Source organism: Kwoniella shandongensis, chromosome 3, assembly GCF_008629635.2.
Source record: "Kwoniella shandongensis chromosome 3, complete sequence".
NCBI classification, from domain to species: Eukaryota; Fungi; Basidiomycota; class Tremellomycetes; order Tremellales; family Cryptococcaceae; genus Kwoniella; species Kwoniella shandongensis.
Window position 1 is genome coordinate 1,624,016 of NC_089289.1, and position 26,338 is coordinate 1,650,353.

A 26,338-nucleotide genomic window follows, 5' to 3' on the forward strand; every position below is an offset into this window, starting at 1 on the left:
ATTGTGTACAGCCTCACTACCCTGCAGAATCGTGTAGAGTGCAACCAGTACTAGTGTCGCAATGTCGAATAAATGTTATATGACATCGCAACAACCAAGTCCGAAAAATATAATACGTGAATGAGGTGCCCTGTAAATTGCAAGGCGTGACCGGAAATATAAAGACGAACTATGCACACGATAAATAAAGACAAAGATGATTGTGCCACTGGACAACGGATAGGCTCATGATATCCCTTTTTGTTGTTTTAGCAACGCAGCTTGTTTCTCATTTGCAGCCTAGTATCCACCGATTAGATCAGCTTCCCATCCCCATGTGGTCCCGACAGCACCGCGTCCGACACCAGACTACCGTAGGTTGTCTAATGATTGCGAGCTCAATAGTCTTCAGGAAGGACATCGACTCACCTGAGAGATTGTCAAATACGCTCTTGTTGGACTCGGTTGATGTAAGTCCACACCCACACCCACGGCCATTGCCTTCTTCGCATCTATTGACATGTTGGCCGCCTTTTTCTCTAATCCGGTAGTAGCTGCCGAGTCGTCTTCGTCCGAATACTCGAAGAACGATTGCATGAGATTGAGGAACTGCGAGGAGGTTGTGTGTAAGCTGAGGTCATCACGCACAAAAAGAGGATGCATGAACTCACTCGTTCAGTCTTGCAGAACTGTGTTCGAAAAGGCAAGGTGAAAGGTCCGCATCAGCGCCATTCGCAATTCAACGTTCAAACGCGCGCACACTCACCTTGGGAACCGAGTCCGTCGCCATCAACCTGAAGATATACACCTGAATCCTCTCATACAGCTTGACCATAGTCTGCAGCAGACTTGCGTGCAACGTATTTCCCACACCAGGTTCGATATGTCCCTTTATACCAGCATCTTTATCTGCGGTGATTTGATTCATGTAGGCGATAAGTTCGGCACGAAGGTTGTGGTCGATATTCAGCTCGCAAGGTGATGCAGGGGCAAGGTATGCTACAACGGAACGCAGCCGTCAGTGAGAGCGATGGGACAAAGCTGAACCATTGCGCCGACTCACTGTTATAGATCACAAATGCCATGGCGATTAGATCCTGCTGATGCTTTTCCATCGCCGCATGTCCACCTGACTTGCTATTCTTGCCTGATCCAGGTCCAGGCGTCGCCACTGCCGAACTCGTAGTTTGGAATCTCCTCTTAAAATCCTGAACGTCCAACCAGAAACTCAAATTCTCCTCACAGAAATTCGCTCTCAGAAACTCTCTGAACAAACTCCTCAAAGCGGGCTCTTCAAGGATCTGTTTCAGTCGAGCCGTATGACTGTCTTTCACATGATTATCGCCACCTGGTACACCTGATATGTCGAAATCGCTCCGGAATCGATCAGATATAGATGTTCGACGTTGAGGTTGAGACGGTCTAGTTTCGGCTGATAATCGTGATTTGTTGAGTGATACAGACGATTCCTGGTTATGAAGATTTGGTCTAGATGCACCTGCGCTGATCCCAATCCCAATGCCAACACCGCCTTTGTTGGCCGAAAACGATTCGCGCCATTTAGCTGTTTCGATTCCTTCCTTCGTGAACCTGTAGACCGCTTTTTCGGCGGCTCGGAACTCTGCCTCTTGCTGCATGGATTGTTAGCACCCATCGTGCAGTAAGCACACCTTAAACGAGACTCACCATGATTCCGCCTGCACCACCTCCTGCGCCTCCTGCTCGTACTGTGACCACCAAGCTTCCCTCCTTCACTCTCCCCTTGTCGCTGACTAGGGTGATCAAGCCGTACCTCACGAACTGACCAAGTATGTCCGCCGCCTCATCCACACCGGTCGCTGACGTAAAGTCTAATATCCAGTCGATCGCCGACATCGCCATGAAACAAAACTCCTGCGAAGCATCCTTTTTCTCTGATGCTGGCACTTTTCTCACTATCACTCCGTCCGCTCGATCGAGTGTCTCGCCCTGCGGCAGTGGAGGCGACTTTGTGTAGAATCGTGATAGGAAATGAGCCTGTAACTCGTCGTCGCTCAACTTGGTCACGTTCGCCTCTCGTCCTGCGAAACGTCTGAAGAGAACTTCGATAACGCCTCGTGTGATGATGATCTCGTCATCCTGTGACCGTCTTTCGAGATGTAGCAATTTCATGCAGATCGGTTGAGTTGCGAATATCTTTAGTAAGGGGTCCGCTGAGATACCGTTCTTGGTGACGAATCGTTCGAGGATATGCAGACCTTTGGCAGTGAGCATGAAGATCCCTCTATCCTTGAACGATGGCGAGCCGAGATCTGCAGCGTTCTCGATAAGATGGGAGTCCATGAAATGTTGACAGATGCCTTTTGCCATTTCGCGAGACATGGAAAACGTCGTGGTCGTTGTGGTAGTGATGATCCGTGTCGGATCTTTTGGATCGGCAGACCGTTGTGATTGGGAGAATTTCAGTGATGATAGATTAGCACAAGCTTCATCACTACGAAGTGGCGTGTCAGCTTGTCCTTGCAGTGAGATTGCACGAGCTACTCACGTCGTAAAACTGTTCGGATAAGTCTTGAAGAAGTTCCTATGCGTCTCGAAATGAAGACTGACAACGAGAGTGCAGAAGAGATCATGGGTATCCTGTAGACGGATGATCAGCCTTGTTCTCCTTTCCATCTAATATCTCACCTACCTTTACAAATGGCCTGCCCCGACGCGTAGTCTTCATCAAATGGGAGTTGGTAGACGTCGACATTGCAAGTCGTTACAGCGGGCTTCGCGTGATAAGGATAGATGAAGCGGACTGGTGGCAAGAAGTGTACAATATGATGGTCTATCTAGAGTGTTTGTCCCAAGTTTCTGACTGATGTATTATGCAGCTGGTAGTCGGCACTGATGAGCTGAGGTATGTGAATGGTGATAGGAATGATGGGCGAGGAAGCAATCTGTTTTGATGAGTGGACGTTGATATGTGTATCGTGAAGTTGAAACACGAGGCTGTGTATGGAGTGGTGGAGTCTGTGAAAGGGCTTTTATGAAACGTGGTCTCGAGCGTTGTGAGAGGGAGATCTTCGTCCGATCGTTAGGGCTAGAGCAGACGTAAAGAAAGTCAGCTTGTGAACACTCGAATCTTGACCTGAAGAGGCACTCGTGTCCGAAGATCACTCAGAGGGCGGATTGAATGGAGGAAGAAGGATTGGGGGTGCTCACGAATGTGTGATGATATCAGAGCCATACACACAAGCTGATCTAGACCTGCTTCCCCTGCTGAGTGGCTGCTACTACCTGTTTCCTATTCCTACTGGAGAAGTCGTGTAGTTTATGTGTTCACGCGAAGATGTGGGTCGGATGGAGGGTTGTAAGGTGGAAGTAAAGCGGGCAAAATGACGATGTGTGGAACAACTAAAGCGAGGATTGGTACAAGATCAGCTTTATGATTTTAATTGCAGGAAACAAGACCATCAACCACTCACATTGATCTCCCGCTCAGACCTCTATTGCACTGTGCTTCTATCTGTGCCTTTGATCAAAGGTGTTGTCGCATCGCATTACTGTGAAGGCAATCGCGAGGAAGAGAGATGAAAGGCACTCATCAGCTGTCCGATCGTGAGGGAGTGGGTGAGAGCTGTACGACAATGCGATAGAGGAAAGAAACGAACGCTTTGACCTACAATATTGTGTGTATGTTGTCTGTCTGTGTGTTGTCAAAGCGAGGGCCGAAACAAAGGGATCGCAAGTCGAGACAAAGCTAGCTGCTGCCCCTTTGTCTTCTACCTTCAAGCTGTTCCTCTGCCAACCCGATCATTCGTGATTCGATACGAAGCAAAGGTGATCGTTCGAGCTCATTATTGTCCTACCAAGCGCTGACAAGTTGAAACGAGACGAGACGAGCCGGAAAAAGAACAATAGCAAAAGTGAAGAGACAAGCAATCCATCCATCCATGCATCCTCCAACTCCTTCGTTTCAAGTTTGGTGCCTGGATTTGATTAGTCCCGAAATAGGAAAGGAAATGGCACTTCGGAGCAGGGAACAAAAAAGGGGAAAAGGGGAAAAGGGGATTCCAGCTTCCAGCTTCAATTTCGTCCTTCTTGCTCAACCCTGAACAGTTCCTCTGTTATTGCTACACCTTACCCTGTTGATCGCCTGCCTGGTTGTTTCGTATCGAAAACAGCAATACAGTACACCCGACAAAGATACCGATATAGCTTCATATAGCTAGGCGTCTTCGTATATACCTCTATCTATCTTTCACAATGTGTTCTCCGACCGTTTATCCCTTCTTGGTAGATGTTAAGACCTTTTTCGCCTCGTCTGTCCAGCCCAATAACGTCTTCACGTCATTCTCCTTCGCACTCCCCTCATCTTGGGCTTTGTAGGCGTCAGCCACTCGTTGGAAGACTTGCGCAAGTCCTTGGAAAGTGTCTGCGGGCGAGGGTGATGTGGTAGAAGAGCGAAGAGACGATGTTACGAAAGATGAGATTTCTTCCATCTCGCCTACCCACTATAGTTGCGCCCATCCATCGATCGTGAGCCCTTATCTAAATCTGCAGGAGAGAAGAGCTTGGGGGATGACATACACGATAAGCCTTGTTGATACTATCCGGGATTGACTGGGTGAAACCTCGTAACGTCTCAGATTTTGATGAAGCAAACTCGTTGAGAAGAGCTGTCGCAGTACCAGGGGAATGTGCCTGGGCAGCTATACAGATGCAACCCCATAACGAATCAGCTTGAGACGTCACACGTCTGCGCTATAACAGATCTGGATGCCACAGTATAACTCACCAAGGATAGCGATGGTACCCAATCCTATTAAGCCTTTATTGATCCCCCCATAACACATCTTCAAAGCACTAGCTCCTCCTTCTCCCGCACCTTCCATCGCAAACACCCTCAACCCTTTACCTGCCTCGACATCATCACCTCCATTCAAGACTCTGACCACTTCTCCCATTGTCTCCTCTACTTCTGGCGCCGCAGATAGGTACAACTTAGGGACGAACGATCCGTCTTCTTTTGCTGGGAGACCAATCACGCTTCCGTCGATGAACGGGATCTTGCATAGTCGGAGTATACCAGCCAGGTCAGAGACTGTATCGGGTGAGATGGCATTGGCATCGATGTATATTGGTAGCTTCACACTTTGTCGAGTAACAGTTGGGATAATCTCGACTATCTCTCGAGCGAGGGTGAGCGCCGCAGAAGGCGGTAAGATGGATATAATCAGGTCCGACCGTGTAACAAGCTCGGACAAAGAGACGTTTTGTAATCCGGAAGCGGTGGCACGATCAAGTGTCGATTGTGATCGATTCGTGAGCGACGTGAGGAGTGTCAAGTGTGGGTGTCGTTGGTGGAGAACCCGAGCAAGGGAAGCTCCCATTGCCCCAGGGTAGAGGAAAGCGATTGTCGATATGGACATGTTGAGGCGAATGTGGTTGGTATAGCAGTTGGCAGCTTGCTCGTAATACTCAAGTAATTCAGACATAGGAATGATAAATACTCAACATCTCAACGGCTTAGACTCCCGTCACGGAGGGTGACAAATCCCGAAGCAGCCAAAGATAGATAGCGTGATCGGCTTAAACGGCGTGCGCCGAATCCCTCTGCACGGCGACTTCCGGCCGTTTCAGCCGTGACCAGGAAGATGAGCAAGATGTCTACATGTTGCTTGCATAATAGTGCCACATCATCGATATTCACACCGACTCGTCATTACGGTACTGAGCAGCAAGGTATCGCATCCTATGGTCATGGCACTAATTGGAGTGATGAAGCAGAGGTATTCGGAATGAGAGGCTGTTGATTTAACTTATGACGCCCCGCTCCGTAGGTTTAATACTCCACTGCGGGACCTGGGCTGGACTTTTTGGTGCGATATATCACGTGACTTTTCAATGAATTTCGTTGGGAAGCGTTTGTGGTCTTGCGAGGGACCAAAGTTGCGTTGAAACTTCTCATCCTCTAAAATACATACAGCTTGGACAGAAAACACAACACTATATATACATACAGCTTCTCCTATATAATCTATCGCTGTCTCGCCACCCGCAGCTACAAAACGGTGTGAGATATGACCACCACCGATTTCCCCCCCGCGCCGCAACACGACGAAATCATCGTTCCAGACTCTGCACCCGTCACTTCACCAGGTCCCTTTGAAGGTCCCGAAAAGTTATTAGAAGTATGGTTCGCCCCTTCTCTCAACCAACTTCCTGACGTGCCAGAATCTAGCTTGTCAGGCGGACTAAGAGCGAGAGCAGCGAGGGAGGAAGGTGAAAAATGGAAAGGGTTGAGAAGAGTCCCGAGAGAAGTTTGGGAGGAGATGTTGGATATCGTTAAATGTAAAGTGTTGAGTGTGGTAGAAGGTGAAGAATTGGATGCGTACTTGTTGAGGTGAGTGCGGTGTTCAATCAAACCCTCAGCTGTTCTGCGAAAAACAAGCCAGAAAGTTTCTCAATCTGGACCCCAACCACGCCGTCCTCTCATAACCCATTGTTTTACGTTACATCGCGTCCGCAGCTAACGTCCGTGCTTCCTCCTCCCTCAGCGAATCATCACTCTTTGTCGCCCCACACCTCCTCATCCTCAAGACATGTGGCACCACTCTCAACCTACTGGGACTGTACCGCATCATCGAGATCGCTCGAGCGTACTGCGGTTACACCAACGTCTGGCGATGCTTTTACTCGAGAAAATCCTTCTTTTTCCCCGAACGGCAGCACGGACCGCACAGAGACTGGAGGGACGAGGTGGACTTCCTAGACAAGGTGTTTGGTGAGTAGGCAATTTGCACTGTCAACGCTTGTTGTCAATGCAAAGAGGGCGTTGCTGACGGAGTCGCTGCACCGTAGGTACCGCTGGAGCCGCGTACACTGTTGGACCTATGAACCGAGACCACTGGCTTCTTTACCTCACCTCACCCAACACACAGCCACGCCTTCCTTACGATTCCAAACTCCCTTCCTCACTTATCGCTGCGCCACCATCATCATCCCCTCCCGCCGCCATATTACCGACCAAATACCAAGACACGACACTTGAAATCCTCATGTCCTACATGGATCCCAAAGCGCGTGCACCCTTCTTCCACACTGAAGAACAAACATCCTCTACACCCGGCCACGAATTAGGACAAATCATCTCTTCCAAGCTTGGGATAGACGAGTTGTTCCCTAAAGACGAGACGACGCTCGATTCGTTTGGTTTCGATCCATGTGGATATTCAGCCAACGCCGTCATCGGTACAGGTATGCCGGAAGCGAGTCACGTCGAAGGGAAACCTGGTGGAGGATACTTCACAATTCACGTAACACCTGAAGAAGGATGGTCTTACGCCTCATTCGAATGCAATGTCCCACTTCCAATCACATCTTCTTCCACCAAACCACCAGCCGTAGAGGGTCGACCTACATTGCAGAAACTCATTCGAAATGTCGTCGGTATCTTCCAACCGTGCAGATTATCCATCACACTTTTCGTCTCGACCACCGCATCAGGATCAGGAGATTCCGCTTCGAGCGTGCTCGGTGCTAGCGAGACGGAGGCGAGAGCATGGCAGAGTTTCGGAACAGACTTGCTCGGTGGCGATTTCGTCAGGAAGGACAGGATAGGGTACGAGTTCGATGGGTACGATTTGGTGTTTGCATGCTTTGAGAAGAAGGGATGGAAGGAGCCTAGGAGGGAACAAATCCAGGACGACCTATCCTGAGACGAGGTGCGTGGGGGAGGACGAGGAGGAACAGCACTGAGTGATGAGGCGAGGAGTCTGTTTGTTGAGGTCAGTTTCGAGGGGGATGATGATTTGTAGGACATTGTGTGCGATAGGAAGTAGGGTGGATGGGGTAGATCGATGTAGTGTGATACGCCAGAGAAGTGGGTTCTGGCACATCACAAGACAAAACGAAGCGGCCATCGAGCTGCCTGTTTATAGTAGATATCACGGGGCCAAACATGCACAGGCCATTTTCTTCTTTTACCGGGATTGGTTTGACGATGCAGCAGGATGTACGCAGTCTCATGGTCTTCCATACATGATTGTATGGATCTCCTCTTGCCTTTCTGACTCACTGTGCACTTTCCCACATGTCGATGCGATACATGCAATACATGCATAACCAAAGAAAGCGGTTTACACTGATCCCGAAGATTATGGACGGAAACAAATCTTCACGTGGTTTCAACGATTGAGCCTCGCACTTCGCTCGTAGAGAGTTCGTTCTCAATTCGTTCATCTCTTTCTGATATACTCTTCTGTCTGCTACAATCGCCAACAAAACACAATTCTCAAACTCAGAAACACACCATGGCAAGCACTATTCTCCCTCTCGAGCTGGTCGACAGATGTATCGGTTCTCCAATCTGGGTGTTGATGAAGAATGAGAGAGAATTCACGGGTACATTGATGGGTTTCGATGATTATGTTAGTGAGTATAGTCAAAGGTTCTTCTATCATCCTTGCCCTCATCCTCTATTGGGCACCACAACCATTTCGTGTCGTCCGAATCGACGACGACGATGTGACTAGCCGTAATTCTCTCGGTCCGTCACTTGTATCCGTGCAATTGCTGATCGCATCTGGTCATCATAGACATGGTGTTGAAAGATGTCAAGGAGTAGTGAGTGTCCGCAATCTTCTTCTTGCTCCTCTTCATTTCCCTCCTCTCATACACACTTCACCACGTCTCAACTATACCACTACCTTTCCCGTAGAAGTATGGCTTCTGACACGGCGTTTACTTTGTCCCGTAGCGAGGTCACACCGGCTGGAATTACAGAGACGGAACTCGGTCAAACATTATTGAACGGTAACAACATTGCGATGGTGAGTTACTATTTGGCCATTACCTCCCTCCCAGACCTTATGCTTTACAAGCGTGTGTCTGTTCCAAAAGTGTGACTCCCTTCGTATCCGCACTTTATACTGAAATACCGAAAAAACCACGTTTATTTTTCTCATTCGTCCACTTACCACTATACTACTTTTCTCCTTGTTTCCCTACCCTTTTACTCAAACTTGCTTCTTACAATGGGCGATACTGACTCGTTCCATTTTCGCAGTTGATACCGGGTGGTAAAGGGCCCAGAGCTTAGATGACGAAAACAAAAGTACTGTAATCATATTCCCTAATGCAAAGCACGATACCCCATGTCCAGTTGCGGTATGATCCTAATCACGAAGTCAACAGGCAGACGACGAGAAAATTGGTACCCCTCGATTTGCTGGCGATACTGACACTTATACTGATACTGCTCAAGAAGCGTACACATTGACGTAATCGACGAAATCGTCTGCGATATGGGATCAGACGACATAGGCTACATTGCATTGCTAGTTGAAACTGAAGACCGCCAGAAAGTAGCTTTAAGTATATTATATTAAATTTATAGATCAAATCGCGAAACCCAAACCTTCCACCTCTGCTTCTTCCTCTGCCACCATCACGTCCTTGCCTACAATCCTCACATTATCCGTACCAACCTTCGACCTCTTATCGAAGGTATAACCCTCATTATCTAACGCTTTGATACCTTCCCTCCTTGCGATTTTCAACGCTCTCATCCTACTCAACGTTTCATCCCTTTCGACCTTCCATTCATCCGTCTCTTTACTACCTCGACGAATGACGTCCACTTCTCCGCCTCCGCCTCCGGTGGTCGAGTCTGTCGTAGAGATGTACGATGCACGATGGACTGGAGGTGGTGGAGGTCCCGGTTCATAATGGATAAACTCTAATCTGACACCTGCTTCTTCACAAATATCTCTGATCGGCGCATGAGATCGAGTATTCGTCATTCGATGTGTATAGATCACATTCAACGGCGCTCTCCTGGTTGTCGTTGCGTCAAAGACGAATTCGCCACCTAATTGTAGGAAATGACCTGGATTATGCAGAAGTGGCATTTTCGTAGCTCGTTTGATCGTTTGGAATGTCGATTCGAGGGCAGATTGTGTTAGATAATCACCCTTTTCTTCTTCAGGTCCTGAATCACCCGTTTGTCGAGTAAGTCCGAGTGCGCGATATAGGGCGAGTGTAGGATCGGTATACATCTTGAATGGACATCGGAATGATTTGTCTGTTGATGAAGAAAAAGAAAAAGCTGTCGTCAGCTTGGATCTTTGTGACGAACCAGAATATGATCGACGATGTTGTTGTGATGATGGTGATGATGAGAGTGAATCCGCGTCGGATTGGGATTGAGGACAACAATTAAACTGACTACGATAACCATCCAACATCTTATCAGATCCATTTCCGATAATGACCAAATCCACATTCGCCTTCTCGAGCGCGTCAACCGACACTTCGCTCAGGATCGAGCTCATGTATTGGGCGCAGAGTGGACAGAACCCTACGATGACGATGATCGGACGAGTCAGCGACCTGGAGAACACACAAAGAATGTAGATTGGAAGGCGCAACTCACAATGTCTTATGAAGATGACGATAGTCTTTCGTCTATTCACCAAATCACCAAATTTCACCCTCTCCCCTCTCTCACCCACGACTTCCAACAAGCTCGCCTCGAAAAGCTCTTTCGGAGTAGGCGGTGTCTTCTCGTCAAACCTCTCTCTATCCCTCTTCTCTCTCATCTTCTTCTCCCTTCTACTCTCCTTCACGTTCTTCCCTTTCCCACCCGCGGCGATCGATTCTTCCATCTGAACTTCATCGAGAAGTGACCATGTCCCACACGTATCTCTTGACGAACAAGACGAACTTGTTGCAGAGACAGAGTTGTTGCGCGCTGCAAAGCGAGATGCGTGCGTGGTGGTAGGAGTTTGTAAGATTTGGGAAGAGGCAGAGGTATTGGAAGATGAGGAAGAAGATCCTTTACGAGGAGACATTTCGGGTCGTAATGATCGTGCTGGTGTTGTCGATGAGGGACCGGAGATACTGGCTTTTCCGACAGATCGTTTTTGAAGACCACTCCCACTTGTACTCGGTTTGGTGTTCGACTTGTTGTTGGAGGGATTGTAAAAGATCTGGGAGAACGAAGAACCGCTATTCGATCTACTGGAGATACTGTTCACTTCCGCCGTCGTAAGAGTGGATGAACGAGGCGAATGCTGCAAAGCCAAATCGAGCGGTGCCGCAACTGACAAGATGAACTGTTCGCTACCTCGTTTCGAATTCTTCGTACCGGCACCTCCAACGGTAGGCAGCGGGATTGCCTTTGATCTAGGTGAGATACCCTCGACCTGTGATTCGATAGCGCTATGTGAATGAGATGGGGATGTAGATGGAGAAGGGCTGTTGGTCCTTGCTAGATCTTCTAGCGATTCAGTCCACGCAGGTGGTAATTTACGCGACAAACGACGTAAGGAATTTATACTCGGGTTGGAAGTTGCGGACGAGATCGATGCCGATCGAGGAAAAAGGTCATATGACGTCTGAGTTGACGAAGAAGAAGTGGGCAAAGCGAGTGATTTGGATCGTCCAACGGAGATATTAGAGGTGGGAGTCGGTGGTTGAGAGAAATCAACGATAATAGGAGGTGATGGTGATGAAGTCGACAGCGACATGGTGAATAATAATCCGTAGCGCCGTGGCGGTTATCGAAATCTCGTTCGGTGGTAGTCTACGAGTGATCGAGCTTCGGAGGTGACTACTTGAGACTAGCGTAGGGATCGATCTGATTTTGGGTGCAATATATATATCAAACACCCTGAGTGTGTTTTCCCGTCTCTTCGAGTTGCTGTTCAGTGATTGTTGTCACGAGACCTGTGGACAGACTGTAGAATAGATTGATGTCTCAGATAAATGAGATCCCGAGTATCTATGATAGGAGGAATAGTTGATCAAGGGCGTGCGTGCAGGTGAGGCGGAGGCGGAGGCGGAGGCGGCGAGATGTCGAACGGTGGTCAATCGATTTGATATACTTTAGATTTGGGAAAGTCGGAGGTAGACTCAGACGGATCGAGGAACTATCACCTATCAGCTGGTGTAGATAGTAGATGAGATGCGATGGGATGGAAAGAAGGGGGGAAAGGGGGGATTTGGTTGAGAGATAGGTATGAGGTACTGATTAAGTGTATCAAAGTTCAAAGCAATGTCTCGATCCCTTTGGTTTTGTTTTGTTATCTTTTCATTCATTTTGACAACTGGTCGTACTGTACAGTATCATCCCGCCGTCCGTCTGTTCGCTCGAACGACGTAACACCGGCGTTGACACGCATAACCAGAGGCGTAGGCTCAAACGTCGTACCACTTTCAAAATCTAGTCTTGTCACGGCAGATTCCCATTCTCATTCCTCATCGCCATGGCCTGACGGTTTTTGTCAAGCCTTGTACTCCGCGTTTCGTTCAACGCCGCCTTGTATCGTCTCATCTCGTCTCGTCTCGTCTCGTCTCGTAATACGCTGAATGAATGACGAGGCGTCATAAATGAATCCAACGGAGGCTGAACAGACAGCTGATACAGATCAAGACTCAAAAGCGACGAGAAGAGGAAAGTAATCTAATTCATAAAATCATTCGATCATCCATCATTCATTACGCAGTGGCGTTTGCTATTCAGGAACAGAAAAGTTAGACTTCCCGCATTGATTCTTGCTCACTTATTGATTAACTGCAATCCTCCTTCTTCGGTACCATTATACCTACTTGTACGTGATCAATGACGCGCAGATGCACAGACGGACGGACGGACACCGATACACAAGTACGTCCAAACTATGGTAGAGGTATGACATCCCTGCATGTGTACCAGTATTAGTATTGTTACTCGCCAGAACGGATGGACAGCTCAGATAGGAAGGAAATGACATTTTCCGAAAGGTACAACAAAGGTTATTCACCCCTCTTTCCCGATCGAACGGTCTGGTCCAATTTTGGGTTCAATTCAATTGATTGACTGACCGACCGACTGAATAGTAACTTATATGACGTGTTGGATATGATATGAAACCGCAAATCACAGCAATACCTATTTGGGTCTTTGATCGATAATAATGGCGGGAACTGATCACATGCTTGGAAGGTTGTTATATTATTGCTTGGCTTGCTTGGTTGGAATGTTCTGTCTCACATCTAGAAGAGGTAAACAATTCGTTGCGATTGATACAGAAATCCGTACCTGAAGCAGCGCGATGCAAGTTGGCGGACATACCAACTGACAGTGGCAACGACGAACCCAAAACCGCAATCTACTGATGCACTTCCGCCTCAATGTCATGACACTGTAATGAATCATGCATACAACGCCTGACGCTCATACTGTATGCTAGAGTGGTGAACTTCATCGTACTGTCCGGACGACACAATTGACTACCATTGCCTTGCGCTCATTCACTCCCACGCCTCGTCGTAACCCAATGCACTCCTATCCCACTCTGCCTCTTCCCCCTTCCCAACTTGAGACATGATCGCCCCTGCTGCTCTTATGAACAAGCTCCCATCCACCTTACTCATCCCTTTGATAGTCTCATGGGTCTGGCCACCCGTGAGATATGTTCCAATAAAGTTGCCAGGCGGGGTGGCACCGTACAGAGACGAGAAATAAACCAGCGAACGAATAGATTTGGGCACATGCGAGTCTTTCAGGTCAAACGATCAGCCAGACATCCTTACGTGAAATGACATGCGGCGAATCCAGCTGCTTATCGGGAAGGCTGGACTAGACACAAATCATGAGACTCACCAGGGTATGCAAGACTCTTCTCGGTCAACGATAACCAAGGGTTTCGACTCTCCTTGTTCTGAGGCTCTCCAAGTGCCTGTCGCGCATCCTTGAGTTGTTTGAGCCCGCCATCCGTGTTCGGCGATACCGGGAAAGCGTCATACGACATCACCAATTCCGGGTTGAGGTGCGGCCTACCTCGGGACAGCGATGTGTGAAGAACCGCCAGGAGATATGAACGGAGCAGTGTTCGACGATTAGGGATAGAGAGATGGGGTAGGTAGGACGGAAGGAAGATGGAAGATGTGAGGGCGTGCATCTGATTGAACGGCTGGTTAGCATGCCCAAGAACCATGTGACTGTTCACCGGACTTACCAAGAAGAAATCAACCCTCGGTTCATGTCGTTGTCTCCCAGTCCCACAAGCTAGAAGAGTGACAAACACCGCAATCTCCTCGTACTTCCTCTCCCAGCCCGCTTTACCATCAGCGAGCTCTTCATCACACAGACTCCATTGCTCTACCAGCTCTCTCAAAGCTTGCGCTCGACCATCCTCAGTCGCTGCAATCAACTTGTCGTTGATCATCGAATCCGGATCGTATTTCGGTGGTGTCGTCTTTTCTGAGGTGGTCATTATTGCGTAGATCTCAAGGATGGATCTACCGAGACGTGGCTCCCTTGATGTGGAAGGTTGGAGATCGTCTTCGCTTGATACGTCTCGTGCCGGACGACGAGTATGAGCTGTAGATGGATCGACAGGTTTGGAAAGTTGTTCGAGGTATTCAGGTGTAATAAGTCGCCCTGTGATCTCATCTTGGTGGATGGCCGTTTCGGCGAGACTGGATGTCAAAGGGGCAGTCAGTCTTACAGACTCAAGACCACCAGAATGATCATTAAAGGTGTTTGTGTATCCACTCACCCTTCGGCAAGCACGACTCTATCTCCAAATTCTAGTCCAAAGCCAACATGAATAAAGGGATGAAGCACCCCTGCCATCAACCTATCAATCATCTTAGGTCCTTCGCACTCTTCTCCATTTTCAAGCTTGAAAGGTCTCCAATTCGCGTCGGGGGCAAAGATGTATTTATCCACCGTGCGTATGGGACCCATTCGGTCGATCTCTGTATGGAAGAAGGTGAGATATCGAGAGTAGTTGCTATATTGGGCCGGCAGGTCAATAACCCTCAACCCATCGCACAAAATTGTGCTCACTCACCCTTTCACACCGATATACTTCCTGTCTCCCCAATTATCCCTATCGATCTTCTCCGGCACTTTCTTCTCATCCACATCTTTCCTATCACTGCCGCTCGGATCCAGCGAGACGAGGTGTTTCTTGTCGTGTTCCCAAGTATCGCGGAGTGCTTTGGCCGGTGCGCCGAGAGCGTAACGGGTGAGGACGGAGTGAGAGAAATGGTTATGGGCGACTAGTCGGGTGGAGAGACATGGACATCAGCTCACTGACAAACGAAGTCCGGGACAGCAAGTCTGCTCATTCGTTGTGATCACCACTCCGTGCTCAATTGATAGTTGAGAACACCACTCACATCGCCTTCTCTCGTAAATATCATAACCCCTATCATTCTCCTCCAATACCTCCCTCACAGCCTGTGTACTTTCCCAAGTGACCCCAGGCCATTTCCAATGTGGTAGTTGGGACGGGACGACAGTAGAGTCTGGGAACTTTTTCGCATAAGGAGGAGGAGTCTTGTTGCCATTGCGGGAAGACATACTTCGGACAGTCGTCGTTATTGGTAAGCGAATTGCCAAACTCGTGGAAATGAGATTCGTTGATTTGGGAAGATTATTCGCAGAAGAGTATACCCGTGTGGAAGTTGTTATAGTATAGCGAGGCAGCATGGAGAATGGAAGATGTAAGAGGGAGGAGGTGTATTCTGTAATTAGCGGAATAAGTTGCTGGACAGCTGATCTGGGCTGAGTGTGTTTGTGTGTGTCGACAAGGGTGGACGTGGTCGGTGGAGGAGTCAGCTGAATCGGCTACGGTGACAAACCGTCAAATCATGATGTCATACTCCTGCAAATGACCAGTTAATAGTCAGATGTAAGTTACTCATAAGTGATACGGTCTTTTATTCGTGTTCATTGCATATCCATAACACATACAACTAAAGAATCAACATGTCCAACCAAGAACAACGTGTAGAGCCTTCTCAGGTGAACGGTCAGATTACCGCTGCTCAAGGCATCGCCCAGCAGGTGAGTTTGGGTCTTCCGTCCTCGCAACTCACTCTCACTACACTAGTATGGTCGCCAGGATCATCGAAGCAATATCATATCATACACTGACCAGAGATGTATTGCTATGGCAGGCGATCGGATCCATCCTCCCTGAATCATTAGGCTCAGCAGCGTGGCTCGAATCAGGATCGAAACTTCAACAAGCAGGACAGAAAGAGGTCGATGAGGCAAAGGCGAAGAAGGCCGTAGAGGCTACTGTTGATTCGGGTGTCGGAAAGGTCAAGTCGTGAGTTGGCGTGACTAGCTTCAGTACGACCTTGATACTGGAGACGATATTCGTTGAATCAGCATGACTTCAACGTGATCGCTTCCGCACCTCACTTGCCGCCATTTCTCCCGAACATGCTCATCACCCTACAATCTGAAGAAGCAATTGAGCTGACGAGCTCCCTTTACCTACACCCAGGGCTGTCGGCTACCTCACATCGGACCAACAGACCCAAAACGAAGGGAATCAAGAATCCCAAAAAGCTCAAGCAGAGTACAAACAAGCCACGTCCGACAAGATCTTTGACGTCCCCATCCCCTCAGGAGAAGGACTGAAAGGGAGATTGGAAAGTGTTGAAGGGATGATCACGGGCGATCAGAAGAAACAGATGGAAGGGAATATGAAGGCTGAAAAAGCAGCTTGGAAGGATGGCGTTTAGAATCCTCTGAGGTGGAGCAGGTGTACGCGTGGACGTGAGAAGTAAGGGCCTAGATTCGATGGCTTATCGTAAGACATGTAGCTTCGCGAGATTGGCCATGATCAGAGGGGGAGGTGTATTGCCTAGATGTCACCTCATGAACATATGTACAAATCATGACACGCGTTCCTGAACAACCTGTTACCTGTAAAAGTCCATATGCATTGCACAGTGTATCGCAATCATTATAGAAATATATCTGCCACCCTCTCCCTGCTATTCCCCTCCCACTCGACTAGGTTCCGCCACACCTGACTCCCATCCAGAAGTCCAATGTCCACGTCACGTCTACACGCCCGCTCAATGCCTAGGCACACCCTCTACGACTCGAGGATAAGTCTGTCGGATCATCTCGAACAAAGCTGGACTTCGTTCAGCAAGTACCCTGATCGCAAGAAGACCTAGTCAGCTATGAAATACTACCGCTGCAACTCGTCAGCTACTCACATGGGGTCTTCACCTAGACCAACGAAGATGGTCGAAACACCCGCGTCCTGTATTCTGTCAGCTTGCAGTGCCGTTTGGGAACGAGAACGAGGCTATACTCACAATAGCACTGCTGATACAGTTACCCTCGTTCAACCCGATAAGGAATGAGAAGAGGATGACGGGACTACAGACACAACAGGTCAGCTTCGTCTTCCAAGTCTACGACACTGGGGAGTAAGCTTACGCAGAATATTGGCCGTCTGAGTTGTATGCAGGGTTTGTGACTACGAAACGAATCAGCGAACAGTCCTCAGATGAGTATAGATGCACTACTACTCACATCTCAAGTAGAGGTATCCAAGAAGCGCACATAGGAATCCATTGAGGTAAGCTCCCCACATGAGGGCTGGTAGACACGGATCGGTCAGCGTTATATGAATACCGCGATAAGGCAGGTTATGGCTCACCAGTGCCGACAAGCGAGTCGTTGACAAGAGCATCGACACCCCTGTCCTTGAGAAGGGTCCAGGTGTCCTTAGCGGCGGGAATGTAAGATTTGCCGTAGAGCGCTATGATGATGTGTAAGTCAGCTTGATTCAACGGCTGACTTCTAAGAGCTACTTACAGATTTCAATGCTGTAATGTCACGAAGTTCAAAACGTCAGTAATCTTAATCGTAATTAAGAAATTTCAAAGCTTGACTGACTAGGCATCTGCGGCGGAGAAAGTATAAGTATATGATCAGAGATGCAATCGAGCGACGACAGGTTCACTCACATTTGTTGAACCACTGGATCAATCCTTGGATACAACCGACACAACATTGAGCCTGTCCACCTATCAGCTTTCGGGTCTTTTCTCAGGCAACTCCCTGACACTCACACAACAGGCAACGATGGCGCCAATGGCTAAACATAGAAAAGTCAGTTGCTTGAACAGTTGCCTTGAGGTAATACAATCGAACACTTACTGTCACCTTGTCCCGCCTCGTACTGCTGAACAGCTTGCAAGATCAACCTGATCAACTCCAGAATAGTCACGATCAAACTACCGAATGCAATAGATCCGAGAGAGAGGGTAGTAGACCGGATAAAAGCCTTGAGCGTGGCGCGTTTGGGGAGACCGGTACCCTCTGGAACTCGAGGACCGTAGTAGTACCATCCTGTAGAAGCGCACGATCTTCAGCCCTTGCCTTCGTTCGTTGTAAAATGTCTGACGTACCTCCGAAGATACCACCTGCAAGGGTACAGAGAACGACGTTGCCGACGACCTGGGATGTCCAGAGGTAGGCGAAAGTCGTGTAGAAGATGAGACCGGCGACCTTGGCCGACGAACAGCTGGCAGCAGTACAGGCTATGGTTGTGATGTCAGTGATAATTCGACTCATGACTAGTAATCATGACTTACCAGCACTTCCTGGAGTCCATTTGACGTAAATGGCAATACAGGTGAAGGTGTACCACACGGACAGAGCAGCTTGGAAGAGAAGACCAAGTAAAACGACAAGGTATACCGAGGGGTGGTGCTTTGTGATGTCGATGGTCACCTGGAGTAGAAGCTTGGCCAAAGGGATTCTGCGCAAGTTGGGTCAGTTACGCGTGCGGTGAGGCTATTGAAGGCTCAGACTCACCGTTTGCGCATAGACCAGTAGAAGAAGACGGATAACAAAGCGATCACAAGGAAGATGATTGCTCCGGACCAGTCTGAACAGAATATGTCAGTTTTTGTTGAGTCGGAACATGATATAGGTTTTAAAAGAGAACTCACACTTGATGTAGAAATAGTCTAATGGAGATCGCTTGTCAGCGCAAGTTATCACATATCCACCAATTTTCTCACTCACAGATACAGATACCGATGTTGAGAAGGACCGTCAGTGCAAGAGTGATCTCAATGATCACTTTGGTGAACGCTCGAACAAGCTATTTGATACGTACACCCTTAGGCACTGCCTTTATCACGATGACACATTTGGGACAAACTCACGGCGAGGTACAGAGCAGCGATCACGAGACCCAAGGCGCAAACAACGAGAAGAAGGTAGACGGTGTGGCTATACCCAGTGTTAGCGCCGTCCGTTCGTTGATCGCAGTTGGTGGAAGAACGGTCCTGACTCACTAATCGAGTGTAACGCTCGTACCCGTTCGCCCAGATCCAATATTACCAAACCCTCCTCCTAGACCGTTGACATCCACAAAGCTCTTTATAGCTATGGCAGAGACGACAGCCCACCCAGCAATGGCCGCAATGAACAATACAAGAGGGATGGGATCGTTCAACCTCTTTCTCGGATTGAGTCTCTGACCCGTTTTCTCGTTTGCTTGTGAGAAAGGAGCTGTATCCTGATATTGGTAGTTCGGTTGTCCGTTCGTCTCGGGGTTAGTCGCCGCATAAGGTTGAGAGGGTTTCATACCGTAGTTCGTAGGTGGAGGAGGGGCATAGGATTGTTGGGGCGGTCCAGGAGGAGGAGCATAACCCTGTTGAGGTGCATAACCGCCTTGTCCTTGAGGAGGACCGGGAGGAGGTGCATAGTGCGGTTGTTGTCGATCTTGTCCATAAGCTTGAGGAGGTTGTTGGGTGTATCCTTGTTGGTTTTGATAACCGTTATCGTCACCTCCTTGGTAGTACTGTGCTGCGCTCATGGTGCAATGTTGTGCACAGATGTGTAGGTGTGTCCGTGCGAAGTAGAAACGCAAATCGGAAAAAATAAACGAAGATCGACAAGACTAAATCAATGTCGGTCCCTCGCTGATGTATCTGATGGATGAAAGGAGAGCTACACTGCTTTGCCAAGGGGTCAGTGGTAACTACTTGATGTCCGGTATGAAGCTATTAATAATAATCGCTATTGTTTGTCTGTGACCGTTCTGATATTTTCACCCATTCATTGGTCTGCATCGATGGTCCGTTCCCAAATAACTGTAAAATGTATCACCATAACGTTATTTTCAACAAAACATAACAATACAATTCCCACTAATGACCTCATCGGATAGAACACCGGCAACTCTGTTCCTGGAAGTTTGACCAGGGAGGGAATGCCACAATTGAACAACAGTGTTTGGGTGACAAGGGATAATACCGAAATCCCGACTCGAGCCAGTAGAGTTGGCTCTGTGTAAGTGCGAGGTGCACTGATCGCGTGTATAGGATACAGAGAGACACAGAGCTCACTGTGATGACGCTTGAGTGGTGAATGAACGAGCGAGTGAATGGACGGACGAGAGCAAGCAAGTGACAATAGCTATAATCAATCAATCATATACCATCACAAAAGACACCACGGTCTACCATCACGACCCCATCCCAGTTCAGCACGAGTCACTGTTAGTGCAAGTACAAAAGCGTAGGATATCCAACGACAGCTTCAGCTCAGCTCAGCTCCAATCGCCGGCTTCTTTGGACCGAACAACACACCGTCAAGTTCGTGGATTGATCGCGTGTATACCGACCGTACCTCTGTCGACTTTCGCAACCAAAGATTCTTGACACTCTCCATGCTATCAGTTCGATAAGCTTCAATCCAATTGCCGGTGAGATATACACGAACTTAGAACGGTCCGGTCTTTTGTCGTGAGACGAGTAACGATTGCTATACGATGTTACGAGGATATGCCAATCAAGGTTATCCACCTCAACAGGGATATGGCCAACAACAACAACAGCAGCAACAACAAACATCACAACAATATCAACAAAATGTCCAACAGCAGCAACAACAGCAACAACAGGTCCAACAAGGACCGCAATCCGTCAATGGGACAGCGGATGGAGGTAGCGCGAGTGCTAGTGCGCCAGGACAAGAGATGAATTTGGCAAGCGTGTTACATTACCTCCAGAGCGAGTGGAGAAGATGGGAGAGAGATAGAAATGAATGGGAGATCGAAAGAGCAGAGATGAGAGTGAGTCAGCGCGGCGGACGGCTAGTCCCCTCTGAATAAGACTGACACATGTTTTTTGTGGTGGGATAGGCGAGAATCGCACTTCTCGAGGGACAAAGACGATCAGCCGAGAATCTCAAGGTAGACCTGTTGAGAAGAGTTAAAATGCTCGAGTTCGCCCTTCGTCAGGAAAGGTGAGCTATCAATTATCGTGCGCTGCTACTGGAGCAGAACCTAACTTACGCTGTTTTCTTTTGTAGGACCAAAACATTCAGCACAGGAAGTCGACCGGCTGGTATCCCACCTGCACGTCTGACCGCTCTCCAAGACGAGGAGAAGTCTACTCGGGACGATAAAGAAGGTAGCGGTAGTGAAGGCAGTCAAGAGGATGGTCAGTCATGTTTCCAACCTCATGATCCACAACTGCTCGAAGCCCTAGCTGAACATTTGCCTTTTGCAGTGTCCGAGAAACCACCCAAGGTGAACGGTGTTCATTCTGCTGCTTTGGGCAAATCGTCGACCGTCGCCTTGAGACAGCAGCAACCCGAATCTTCTGCTTGGAAAAACATCGGCTCAGCGCCTAGAGATCCGAAGAGCAGAGCGAGAAGTCGAGAGTATCTCAAGCAGTAAGTCACCGTCGCTCTTCCCGCTCTCCCTCTCCACGGGAACGACCTTACTCTACCTCTGCATCGTCGGTCTCCGTCAGCCCGGTTGTTCTTAGCTCACCTCCCCTCTCCCTCCAGATGTCTTCAAGAAATCACCTATCTCACCTCCCCTGGCGCTCTGAACCCCCTTCCTCCTCGTCCACCTGTCGACCCATCCTACCCACCTCTTGAGCGCAACCCGAATGATCCTCAGCCATCTACCTCTTCTGAACTGCAAGAACGTCCACGAAAGACTTTACCCGAACAAGTCATACCTTCCATGTTCCCGCACCCTAGAAGCGATGACACCAAAGACATCACGTCGCCCGATCAAAGTCTGCCCAACGGCTCTGCGCAGCCAGAGCAAGATGTGTCTTCGGCTTCGACCTCGGTTCCTCCCCCGAAACAGCCCTCTCCCCCCACTGCGCCTCCGGCGACATTAGAACCGGAATCACACGCTATGGCAGTGGAGACTACGGCTAGACCACCTTCTTCACCTGCACCTCGAACGATGGGTCTGCCCGAAACAGCGGAACAAGCACCAGTTGACGAAGGCGCCGAAGACCCTACTAAACAGATCCTGACAGCGATCTATCGACCTGATAGTAAAGCGGCCTGGAGGGAAGAGCTACGGGCGGCCAATGAGATGGCTGAGAAGGTGTGTAATATTACGTTTTTGATTTAGGTTGGAACGCATAAGAAAATCAGCTAACAGAGGAATACTTTTAATTGTAGGCCAAAGACAATCAAAGCAACAAGGGAGCCGATCAGTCTGACGAAGATCAGCTAGCCAACCTGAGTCTTTCCGCCTCCGCCGAGGAAGACGATATCAGCAAGACCGATGATGCGATTGACAAAGTTTGGACTTCAAGACGGAGTTTGAAATCACATCTTGACATTGTCAGGGCAATCGCATTCGCACATGGTCCAGGAGTGTTGCTGGCTACTGGTGGTGACGATTGTACCGTCAAAGTATGGGCTATGGATACCAGCAGCGTGGTCTCGCAAAAGTGAGTTAAGCGTTTTTTTTCTAAATATCGAGAGGTGTAGATGACTAATGATCTCCCTTTCCAGATCCAATGCTGGCGAAGTGGAACCCATCATCACCTTCCGAGGTCATACAGCTGCCGTGACGGCGATTGAGCTCTCATCTGCCTTGTCAACGATCTTTTCCGCATCATTAGACTCTACCATCAGACTATGGCGATTGCCGGCACACAATCATGATCCTTATTCCACTTATGATCCCTCGTTCGCCCTGCAAACCTTGGTCGGTCACACCGATGCCATCTGGGATATCTGTCTACTTCCTCCAAGAGAAGGGCAAGTGGATGGAGGAGCGACACAAAAGAGAAGGGGCAGTGCCAGTGGACCTGTACCGGTCGAAGGAAGACTAGTCAGCGCAAGTGCGGATGGCACGATCAAGTTGTGGGAATCGAAATCGTCTGGCTGGGCATTAGAGGGAAGCTGGGGAGACTTTGGGGAAGGTGTCGTTCCTACCTGTTTGGCGATATTCAATCTCGATTTCGGGAAAGTGTTGGTGGGATTGTCAAATGGATCGGTGAAGCTGTATGATGTTGATGAAGGCAAAGAGGTTCAGGTGTTTGGCGGAGTCGACGGTGAAGGTGAGTCCTTCGCTACAAACAGGATTTTGTGTCCAACAATGCTGATGAATTCCTTGTCACTTCCCTAGATGGTGAAGGATCACAAGTCAATTCGATTTTGAGTCATCCCACACTCCCGGCTATCATCACCGCGCATGAGGATGGACACATCAGGTTCTACGATGCCAAGTCGTGTAAGTTGAGATGCATCGCAGGCCAAGGGCGAAGCATGCTGACTGTGGTTGTTCTGTCTCCAGCCTCGTCCACACCTACACATACCATCTTGGCCCACCCTGCGCCGGTGACATCTCTCTCCATCTCTCCTCTTTCCCCAACTTGCATCCTCACTTCTTCGACAGACTGCTCGGTACGATTGTGGGACCTGGGGAAGAAGACGAGCATACAGGATTTGTCAGGACATAGGGGTAAGAACGGGGAGGGTGTGTGTGCGGTCGCAAGTCATCCAGAATTGCCAATTGTCGGCACGGCAGGTGCCGATGGGGTCGTGAGACTTTGGGGAGCGGGATAGACATGGCCTCCCCTTGCTTTTTGCACGATGAAAGCAGACAAAGGCAGGACTGGTGGCAGAGATGGAAGGTCAGGGTGAACATCTGCCACAAGGGCTGGGATGAACACCTTTCAACCTGGCAGGGGTTGTTTGACGAGACGAAGATCAGAAGATAGCCGCGACGAGGTGTCGACGAAGAAGCAAAGAGTCCAGTACGCGTAACGAGAACAAGAACGAGAACGAGAATAATAGTGTAGATTCGAGTCGAGATCAGAACCAAAGATAGTCAATTCTGTGTGTGGTGTAGTGTGCATTAGCATTGTCATTGTGGTTATGGTACGAGTACGAGTATAGTCTTCAATGCATCTTTGCTATCATTCTACGAGCATGCGTATCATGCATCAATACTGAGTTGAGTGGTGATGGTGGATGTGCCTTCCTCGGGGTGCCACAATCACATAACGCGTATTGGTAACTGAGACAAATTTCCCTGAAAAGCAGATGTTATACTTATCCGCGTGGCTGGCTTTCTTCAACAAAGACGAACATGAACATGGACATCACGTCTTCGTTCTCCTATCAACAATTACAGAGTGACGTGTTGATCGACATCCATCCCCACCCATCTAGCCACCTTACCGTTGATCAATCCATCTTATCTTACTATTGTGCGACACGAGTGACGAAGCGCTGGACGCTACGAACGGATCAAACTAGAAAGAATAAAAGGACGAGTCGTTCAACTTCGGAATTGAACCGAATATCGACCTTCGACCCTTGCGACGTGTGGACGTACCTGTCGCTACGTATTCTAGCCGTAGGAAGGGCTGAGAGCATCACTTTTGTGACTTATCAGAGAGCTGTCGAGTGAGCGAAGTAGGAGGAGGACATTTGGAGTAGGGCTTTGGAATATTGAGGACGTGTTTGTGCCTTGGTCCAATTCAGTCGATTGATCATTCACGAACGGGCGATCTTTGCACGACAACGACATCCACGACATACGACAAATCTTGCACCTCGTCGATAGTAGCGCATCATCTGTGCCTATTCCTATACTATACTATCCTATCCAATTCTATCTTAGCCCTTTACGAACTCTTCTACGAATATTCCTCCTCCCTACCAATCAACCTAATCATTCACATCGCACACCCTGCCCGAGTCAGACTCATCCCATCACATTCCCCCCTTCGCCCAACAACTATTGAAATATGGCCAAAACAATAGCTCAGCCCAACTTGGGTGGCGGCGGAAGACCGAGCATCGGTGAACCGAGACGAATGAAGAATACAGCGCGGAAAAGTACGGGTGGTAAAGCGCCAAGAAGGAGTGGACGTGAGTGTTCCCCTTTCGGTTCATAGCGGATGTTATAGTCATTTCTATCTCTTCTGTTTGATGTGATTGGACCAGAGGGGAGGGCAGGACGGAGATTATCGTGTGTGCTGGATGGATGGGAGGTGATCGTTGTGTGATGGAGGCGGTTGCGGCGGTGAATCGTTGCGAGACGGTGTGCGAGACGGTGTGCGAGATGGTGTGCGGCCGCTTTCGAGGCATAAACGAGCGGGACGCGAAGCGGTCTCATGTAAGAAGGGTTTCCGTGACTATTTCCCAACTCGATCGCGAAGGGCTTTTCGTGCTCAAGCCTACTACAGTCCGACGAACAAACAACGAAGACTCAGCTGACATGTCCCTCTCTCACCTCTTCAGCATATAATCCTATACCACCACGAGGTAATCCGACAGGCGGACCACCACCCAAAAAGAAGAGATTCAGACCTGGTACGGTGGCTTTGCGAGAGATTAGACAATATCAAAAGAGCACGGATTTGTTGATTGCGAAATTACCGTTCTCAAGAGTCGTAAGTCTTTTTCTTCTTATTGAGGACGATGCGAATACGGTGGGATGCAGTGCAATGGGTGCAGTAGTCGGGCGGTGCGGAAAGTTGAGCAAGCCTCAGAGCCGGAGAAGAGGCAGGAGCGACCGTTTCGCTGACTGTTAGTTCTGAGAATGGAATCGCTGACACCCGGAGCCACTTCGCTCATAGGTCAGAGAAGTAGCTTTATCACTCACGTCGGTGGAAGCGGGAGAGTTGAGATGGCAAAGTTCTGCAATTATGGCATTACAAGAAGCGGCCGAGGCGTTCTTAGTCCATCTTTTTGAGGATGCGTGAGTGGCATTTCCTCCCTTGCTCTACCATTTGGTCACCCCGGAATCCGTCAAAGGTGTTCATTGCGCTAGGAAGCGAGCATCCAATCTCACGTTTCGTGCTTGTCGCACAGACAGACGCTGATCATCTTCTGTCTTACACAGTAACCTGTGTGCAATCCACGCAAAGAGAGTGACGATCATGCAGAAGGACATCCAATTAGCGAGAAGAATAAGAGGCCAATGGCAAGGATTAGGATGATCGAGATATGCAGATAAGGGAGTCGGGAGACAGCGTGCAGGTCTTGTATGTCGAGAGAGGCGGATTGAAGGGGAAGAGGAAAAGAAGGAGAAGAAGTTCACGCCATACCTTTTGTTCGGGTTTGCCACTTACCATTTTTATCTGGTTTGCTTTGATTTTGTAGTTACAGTTACAAAGCTTGGGTTTTCATCTTACATATTTACGTTCAAGTGCCATACGCGCTATGCCAGCAATGTGACGCAATAGGAGAACACGGCACTCGCCTCTCAAGTAACAGACAGCAATGTGTGTCGAAGGGCGAGCGACATGCTCGGATAGAATAGTCTTACCTGCAAGACACAAC

The 26,338-nt window shown here is 48.9% G+C and overlaps 10 protein-coding genes across 10 annotated transcripts; 5 read left to right on the forward strand and 5 right to left on the reverse strand.

Moving 5' to 3' along the window:
• Window positions 1-225: 225 nt before the first annotated feature.
• Window positions 226-2,713, reverse strand: CI109_101946 (uncharacterized protein; the record flags this gene model as incomplete). The annotated part of the gene is made up of 8 exons (XM_032006529.1): window positions 226-279; window positions 409-588; window positions 651-668; window positions 746-978; window positions 1,043-1,610; window positions 1,666-2,452; window positions 2,507-2,598; window positions 2,651-2,713. The coding sequence occupies 8 exons, from the start codon at window positions 2,711-2,713 to the stop codon at window positions 226-228; spliced, it is 1,995 nt and encodes a 664-aa protein (XP_031859198.1).
• A 1,516-nt stretch (window positions 2,714-4,229) lies between these two features.
• Window positions 4,230-5,378, reverse strand: CI109_101947 (uncharacterized protein; the record flags this gene model as incomplete). The annotated part of the gene is made up of 3 exons (XM_032006528.1): window positions 4,230-4,460; window positions 4,537-4,658; window positions 4,745-5,378. 3 exons carry the CDS (start codon window positions 5,376-5,378, stop codon window positions 4,230-4,232), a joined length of 987 nt encoding a protein of 328 aa, XP_031859197.1.
• A 651-nt stretch (window positions 5,379-6,029) lies between these two features.
• On the forward strand, window positions 6,030-7,667 carry CI109_101948 (S-adenosylmethionine decarboxylase proenzyme; the record flags this gene model as incomplete). Its single annotated transcript, XM_032006527.1, has 3 exons — window positions 6,030-6,352; window positions 6,507-6,733; window positions 6,811-7,667. The coding sequence occupies 3 exons, from the start codon at window positions 6,030-6,032 to the stop codon at window positions 7,665-7,667; spliced, it is 1,407 nt and encodes a 468-aa protein (XP_031859196.1).
• Window positions 7,668-8,261: 594 nt separating this feature from the next.
• On the forward strand, window positions 8,262-9,049 carry CI109_101949 (uncharacterized protein; the record flags this gene model as incomplete). The annotated part of the gene is made up of 4 exons (XM_032006526.1): window positions 8,262-8,382; window positions 8,547-8,574; window positions 8,708-8,780; window positions 9,017-9,049. 4 exons carry the CDS (start codon window positions 8,262-8,264, stop codon window positions 9,047-9,049), a joined length of 255 nt encoding a protein of 84 aa, XP_031859195.1.
• A 298-nt stretch (window positions 9,050-9,347) lies between these two features.
• CI109_101950 (uncharacterized protein) lies at window positions 9,348-11,480 on the reverse strand (the record flags this gene model as incomplete). The annotated part of the gene is made up of 3 exons (XM_065967055.1): window positions 9,348-10,033; window positions 10,178-10,309; window positions 10,385-11,480. The coding sequence occupies 3 exons, from the start codon at window positions 11,478-11,480 to the stop codon at window positions 9,348-9,350; spliced, it is 1,914 nt and encodes a 637-aa protein (XP_065823127.1).
• A 1,765-nt stretch (window positions 11,481-13,245) lies between these two features.
• CI109_101951 (uncharacterized protein) lies at window positions 13,246-15,307 on the reverse strand (the record flags this gene model as incomplete). The annotated part of the gene is made up of 6 exons (XM_032006524.1): window positions 13,246-13,493; window positions 13,598-13,895; window positions 13,953-14,415; window positions 14,496-14,732; window positions 14,793-15,003; window positions 15,124-15,307. 6 exons carry the CDS (start codon window positions 15,305-15,307, stop codon window positions 13,246-13,248), a joined length of 1,641 nt encoding a protein of 546 aa, XP_031859193.1.
• A 408-nt stretch (window positions 15,308-15,715) lies between these two features.
• Window positions 15,716-16,482, forward strand: CI109_101952 (uncharacterized protein; the record flags this gene model as incomplete). Its single annotated transcript, XM_032006523.1, has 3 exons — window positions 15,716-15,793; window positions 15,907-16,061; window positions 16,242-16,482. 3 exons carry the CDS (start codon window positions 15,716-15,718, stop codon window positions 16,480-16,482), a joined length of 474 nt encoding a protein of 157 aa, XP_031859192.1.
• A 339-nt stretch (window positions 16,483-16,821) lies between these two features.
• On the reverse strand, window positions 16,822-19,592 carry CI109_101953 (protein PNS1; the record flags this gene model as incomplete). The annotated part of the gene is made up of 18 exons (XM_032006522.1): window positions 16,822-16,906; window positions 16,969-17,015; window positions 17,071-17,134; window positions 17,195-17,234; window positions 17,291-17,356; window positions 17,418-17,519; window positions 17,576-17,586; window positions 17,657-17,663; window positions 17,728-17,779; window positions 17,833-17,858; window positions 17,921-18,112; window positions 18,172-18,303; window positions 18,358-18,524; window positions 18,581-18,653; window positions 18,718-18,735; window positions 18,794-18,872; window positions 18,937-19,003; window positions 19,069-19,592. 18 exons carry the CDS (start codon window positions 19,590-19,592, stop codon window positions 16,822-16,824), a joined length of 1,752 nt encoding a protein of 583 aa, XP_031859191.1.
• Window positions 19,593-20,549: 957 nt separating this feature from the next.
• On the forward strand, window positions 20,550-23,608 carry CI109_101954 (uncharacterized protein; the record flags this gene model as incomplete). Its single annotated transcript, XM_032006521.1, has 9 exons — window positions 20,550-20,852; window positions 20,922-21,025; window positions 21,092-21,222; window positions 21,292-21,457; window positions 21,575-22,133; window positions 22,211-22,485; window positions 22,550-23,100; window positions 23,169-23,273; window positions 23,337-23,608. The coding sequence occupies 9 exons, from the start codon at window positions 20,550-20,552 to the stop codon at window positions 23,606-23,608; spliced, it is 2,466 nt and encodes an 821-aa protein (XP_031859190.1).
• Window positions 23,609-24,798: 1,190 nt separating this feature from the next.
• CI109_101955 (uncharacterized protein) lies at window positions 24,799-25,995 on the forward strand (the record flags this gene model as incomplete). Its single annotated transcript, XM_032006520.1, has 4 exons — window positions 24,799-24,922; window positions 25,295-25,446; window positions 25,633-25,754; window positions 25,899-25,995. 4 exons carry the CDS (start codon window positions 24,799-24,801, stop codon window positions 25,993-25,995), a joined length of 495 nt encoding a protein of 164 aa, XP_031859189.1.
• Between the last annotated feature and the right edge of the window lie 343 nt (window positions 25,996-26,338).